We start from the raw sequence: 6,078 nt of genomic DNA, 5'->3' as shown, positions 1-6,078 counted from the left end.
TTGAGGCCAAAACTTCAGCCAATTTTTGATGCAATTTTCAATCTAATTCCCTGCAAACAATCCTTGTCAAACTGACCAAATCAACTTCCCTACATCAAAAGGAACTAATGCAGTCCCTTGCGATTGCAATGGCTTATGCAACACGATTCTTTGAGAAGGAATGGTGAAGCAAAAGGTCTTCTCTGGTCCAAACTTTGGTCCGAGTTAGAGACACTGAGAATTTGTCCTAATCTGCCTCATCCTTAGTACTAATAGCATACTTAATCTCACCCCTGCTTCTAACCTGATAGCTCATGCATGAGTTTGGTCCTCATTTTCAGGCCATATCTCATCTAAAATCCGACTCGAAACATAAGCTACTGATTATTGAATATTCACAATCAAATTCAGGAAATTGATAAACTCGGTTTCATCTATATTGCATGATCCTCAAAATTATTTCTTGCAACGGTTCTACAAACAATATTGTTCACAAGCAAGGTATAATTTTTTGTCATACCAAAATTACAAGGGTTGTAATCTATCTACAGAATGCAGGACAATGATATAAAATATGCTGCTGCACAAAGTGGAACTTGTTATCGATGCAAGTGAAAATAAATCAATAGACTTCAACATTCCATTGCTCTGCCTTCTTCAGCGATCTCTTGTACTCAATCCAATCAATACCTACAACACATAACAAACACAACATGATGACTATAGTTTCTCTGATTCTTGAATAAAAAATTTGATAGACAGATGTTAGTATTTTTTCCTTCTTCAAGGTTTGAATTCAATCCTTCTAACCATTAGCTCAACAGTTGAGCTATCCAAACCCCCCTCTATGCTTCATGTAATAAATATTCAAAATGTTTTTCTTACCGTCTTTGGCAGCGAGTGAAACCATTATGTCATCAATTCCCTTTTCCATTCCTTTCAGTCCACACATGTAAACAAAAGTGTTGTCTTTCTTCAGTAATTCCCACAACTCTTCTGCATATTGAGCCATTCTGGTTTGAATGTACATTTTCTCTCCTTTGTCGTTTACTTGTTCTCTGCTCACAGCAAAGTCGAGCCTGAAGTTCTCAGGCGCTTTCTCCTTCATCTTTTCAAATTCCTGTACCATAAAATTAAAGTAGTATAAAGTATAAAACTTCCCATTCTACATAGCTTGTAGCCGAATTTCATGAATAGTGAGAAAAGTTTGATTCATCTCACCTCCTTATAAAGCAGTGAGCTGCTTGTGGGGACACCCAAGAAGAGCCATGCCAAACCATTGAACTACAAATTTCATATTTGCCAAAAGTCCAAAACTCAGTTAATAATCAAATATGGTTAGCACAAAAACATCTTTTATAATACTAAAAACTTTTAGTTTCTTGTGCAGAAATCATTTTACTTTGCTTATGCTTACTAGGTAAATAAAATTTGCCATGGTTTAAAAGATCTATAAACATAATGTAGTTGCAATAAAATACAGTGGCTATGGTTGTGAATTTTCTGGTAACATCGGTCACTCAGTTGTGATTTCCTTTGTTCCATATTCTTCTCTTACCTTGTAATCTTCATGCTTCTCGAAGAACATTTTCCATAAAAATGAACGGAATGGGGCAATTCCAGTACCAGTTCCCAACTGCACACATAATTTTAAAGATCAAAGGTGAAAATCAATAATCATGACAAAAGAAAGGGATCAAATAATAACTTTTTTTCTTTTCGATTTAGATGAGGATAAATAAGTAATGTACCATGATGACGGTGGCATTTGGATCTTTTGGCATAAGCATTTCTTTACCAACTGGACCAGTAATCTGTACTTCAGATCCAGGCCTCAAGTCGCCTGAATAAAGAGGATCACAGTGGTGATTGGTATAAAGGGATCATTAGTACTAACATATGATGAAGTTTTTATCACTTATATTTGTATTGTAAATTGTCAAAATAAATATAATAACTTAATACATAAACATGCATGTGCGTGTAGAAATACATATTTAACTCTCTTATTGTGAGTCTCCACATTAGGGAGGGAGAAGGAAAAACCTCAATTGATTAGAACATGGATGATCGATATATGTATGTACTAAACAAATTCTCTTTTAGAGTCCTCAAATGCAAATGCAAATGCAAATGCAAAAGTAAAAGCATTCATCCTTACACAAGAAGTTTGAGCAAACTCCCTTAACAACTTCTCCGGCATCATTTGTGTACACAAGACGTTTCACACATAGAGAAACCTGTATCAAGGAATCGTATCAGATAAGTTACTCGGCTACCCATACAAAAGACGTGTCAGCAACTTAGCATATACTTGTTTTGAGGGTGCTGCTCTCAAATTCATTTGACTGAACTTATAGATTCAAAAGTTTGAATTTTGTAACAGGGGTCAAAGGCATGAATTCTATAAAAAGCTTTATGAATGTACTTCAAACTATTTACTCACAATTCCCAGCTACAACATTGTACAGAAATAAAATGATTCATTCTCCAAATTAATAAAGACTCACAGTTTTGGAGTCTCCAAAATCACCAAGAGCACTGCTAGCAATTGAATACAATCTCAGCTTGTGAGGCTTTCCATTCTTGTCAATACCATCTGGAACTATCCCAATTGATTGTCCTTCTCTGTAAGGAACCTCTCCTGTAATAATACAATATTAGGCTTTTAAGCTAGAAATTAAATTCATATGTTGAAACCAATTCATGTTATGATTTCTAGATTGTGGTTTAAAAAAAAAAAGGTCTGCAACCACATTCCCTAACACAAATTTTAGGAAATGGACCGCGATTGAAGTTTGATCAAATCAAGTATTGTTGAGAATGACTCATATTCGCTAGCAAGTGGAAAAATGCTCGAGCTGATCAAGTGGAGCTGAATAGTATTTAAAAAAAGTTTTGTACTGTGTTACCCTAATTCAATGCATAATACTAGAAAACTACACCAGTCATTCTGGTGTCAGAGACAAAGTCACAATTGACCGAACTTTGTGATCAATTGTTGTGTCCTTGTGTTTTTATTTATCAAAATCCTTTAGAATCGGATTTTCTACTCTAACAAATTGCGATGCAACCGTAATTTAAGACCTTGTGATGAATAGTGAATGTAAAAGAAATAATAGAGAGGAAATGCATGAGAACACTCACCCTCAGTGCTGAAAACCATGTGCCAGGTTTCACCAGGTGCATCATCACCAGTGATCTTTGTGTTGAGAAGACACCTTCCAATGTATGGTGTCTTTGGTTTAAACTTGTTCACAACAATACCTTCTTCCTGTTTCTTTGATATCTTTTCAACCTTAACAGGAGCAGGTGCTTCTGTAGCAACTTCGGCTCTGACAGTTAACCTTCCACTTATGGAAACATTATTCAACGAAACCTGACAAACAAACATCACCTCATAATATTCTCAACACTTACACTTCAGATCGAAGATGTGTCCGGTGTAGGTGTCCGTCACTAACACGGCACACATACTTATAGTTACGTTGTAATTTCTTAAATTATAATCGATGTCAGTGTCAGTGTCTGGTTGGATCAATGCATGTATATGATTATGGAACAATGAAACGTACCTTTTTGAAGACAAGTCTATCTGGGGAAATAACAGATGTCCTGATCGGAAGAGAAGTGGAGTTGGAGTATGGAAAAGAGACGGCGGCTGTTACTGCAGCAGCCATGTTGTTATTGGAAGAATCAAGAAAATGTAGAGAGAGAGAGAGAGAGTAATGTTATTTAATTAAGTGATGATATGTATATGCAGATTTTGAGTGAACTATAGGGTAGTATGGTTTTTTTTTTCTTTTCTGGTTGGATCAAAGATATTATGATTGAGTGGATGAAATTTGTGAGCCAGAGAAGTGGTCGATATTATGTGAGGATAAGTCTATCTATATGTATGATTCTTAAAAAAAAAAAATACTGTGATGACCATTTTAGCCTAAGGGGTTTTGGTCACAATATGTCTAGATTATTTATCTGAGGTCATGAGGACATATGATTTAAGGTTAAGGGCAATGAATCCGTCAAAACATAACAGAATCTTCAACGTGGTTCTTTACTTAACAAGGACCCTATTGGAGGAAGAAAAAAATAGGTACCTACTAGATAACAGACAACTATATATGACTATCTCTCATCACTAATTAACGGGTCACACGATTAAAATGAGTAATAAAATATATAAAAGTTGGTCCCACCTTTCAAAAGAAGTAATATTGTTATTAGGGTTAATTATTAAAATTGACCCTCTAGTATATTCGAAATTTAAAAAATGACTATTGTAAAATAAAAACACATATTTTAGCCATGTAATTTGAGATTCTTATTATTTTTTACTCTATAATATAGTTAAAGTCCAAAAATCCTGTTTGGAGATTGAATTTTTTCATAATTTTTTCCATACATGTTTAGGACGTTAAAACATGACTTTACACAAAAAAAAAAAAAAAGATTTTTCAACCGAGGAAAAATTAATTATGAATTTTTAAAGCAACAAAAACTCAAAAAGCAAAATAATGAAAACACAAACCTAAAAATATCAAATTTTGAGCTAATTGCTTGCAGAGGCATCTATAGAAATACATAAAAAGGATATGCAAAATTTCGTAACATTTCAAAGATGTTTCGATTTTTTCTTTATTTTTAAACCAAAATGTGCAAAATGGCAATTTTGTTTCGAGTAAGCGTATTCTCATAAGTCAAATTCCATTCTCCAATTTTGTAGGCATGGTTAGAACATCATAAGAAACTTCACCATTAAATTTTCGAGTTCTTAAACAAGATACGGATTAATTCCTAATTATTTAAGAAATTCATAATTATGGTGAATAAAAATTCATAATAAATCCATCCTTAGTCGGATTTTTTTTTTGTGTAACGCCATGTTTTTACATCCTAAAGATGTCTGGTAAAAAATTCAATCTCTATATCACTTTTTTGGACCACACGTATATTATAGGGTCAAAAATAAGAAAAAAATCTCAAATTACAAAGTTAGAATATTTGTTTTTTATTTTACAGGGTTATTTTTCAGGTATCGCATATTTTACAGTGTCAATTTAAACAATTAACACGTGTATAATGATGCAAAGTTAAAGTTAGTGGGACATATTTAAATACTTTTAATTCGAGTGTATATTAGTATATTATCATTGGAGTCATTGGATCTTTAATATGTACTTTTATTAAAAAAAAACTATAAATAAATTATGTGTACACGTGTAGCCCATTAAAGAGTTTTTATTAGTTTACTACTATTGTGGATGCTCAAAGGGCAATGAAGGAAACAACATTATTATTTTTTATGGCATTTGGTTTCTAATTTTTCAACTTCATGATGAGAAATACTTATATGGAACAACATCAAATCAAAATCATTTAAACACATACTCATTAATATATCTATCATTTATTATTTTAAAAAGATATATTATTTCAATCTTTTCTCTTTCATACTTTTTCTTTTATGTATATGTGTCTAAGTGACTTATATTTATACTTCTGACCAAACAAATGTATCTTACTCACGACATTTTGGTCATTTTATAAGGCAATTATAAAAAGGGTCCTGCTAACCGGTGCCCCCGGGGCACAGGTTAAGCATACCATAAAATGGAATTATTATCATAAAAGGAAACTGTTTTTGATATTATTATAAATTAATTACACAATTTCAATGCATTAACTACTATATAATTTCATTTTTCATACCCTTAACCAATGCCCCGGGGACACCGGTTAGCATTTCCCTTATAAAAATTATAAATGTTTTGTGTATGTGGGTGTATACTACACCTTGAAACAAAGAGGAGAAGAGAGTAAAAGAAGATGATATGATGGATCTAATAGCTAGATAATATAGAGAAATGATATTTGTACAACAATTTAGTGATAATTTTTTGACAAGTTTTTCTCTCATATTCACATTATCATCTTATTCTCTCTCTTTCTTTTTCTCTCTCTATTGTTTTTAACCAATAGAGAGAGAAAAAAAGAAAATTGTCATACAAGTTGTACCAAATGGTTGTACAAATATCACTCCTCGATAATATAATAGGAAGAAAGATTATATAAAATTAAGAGGTGTCTATTTATACT

At 32.6% G+C, this 6,078-nt stretch overlaps 1 protein-coding gene across 1 annotated transcript; it reads right to left on the bottom strand.

Annotated features, from left to right (window-relative positions):
* Positions 1-385: 385 nt before the first annotated feature.
* LOC11418744 (ferredoxin--NADP reductase, leaf isozyme, chloroplastic) lies at positions 386-3,831 on the bottom strand. The gene is made up of 9 exons (XM_003612137.4): positions 3,555-3,831; positions 3,127-3,358; positions 2,490-2,623; positions 2,141-2,219; positions 1,731-1,822; positions 1,538-1,615; positions 1,201-1,263; positions 865-1,099; positions 386-669 (listed from the first exon to the last, which is right to left on the bottom strand). Exons 1-9 carry the CDS (start codon positions 3,657-3,659, stop codon positions 602-604), a joined length of 1,086 nt encoding a protein of 361 aa, XP_003612185.1. The 5' UTR covers positions 3,660-3,831; the 3' UTR covers positions 386-601.
* Between the last annotated feature and the right edge of the window lie 2,247 nt (positions 3,832-6,078).

Source organism: Medicago truncatula, chromosome 5, assembly GCF_003473485.1.
Source record: "Medicago truncatula cultivar Jemalong A17 chromosome 5, MtrunA17r5.0-ANR, whole genome shotgun sequence".
Classification (NCBI taxonomy): Eukaryota; Viridiplantae; Streptophyta; class Magnoliopsida; order Fabales; family Fabaceae; genus Medicago; species Medicago truncatula.
The sequence above is the reverse complement of the archived record's forward strand: the minus strand, read 5'-3'. Positions and strand labels throughout refer to the sequence as shown.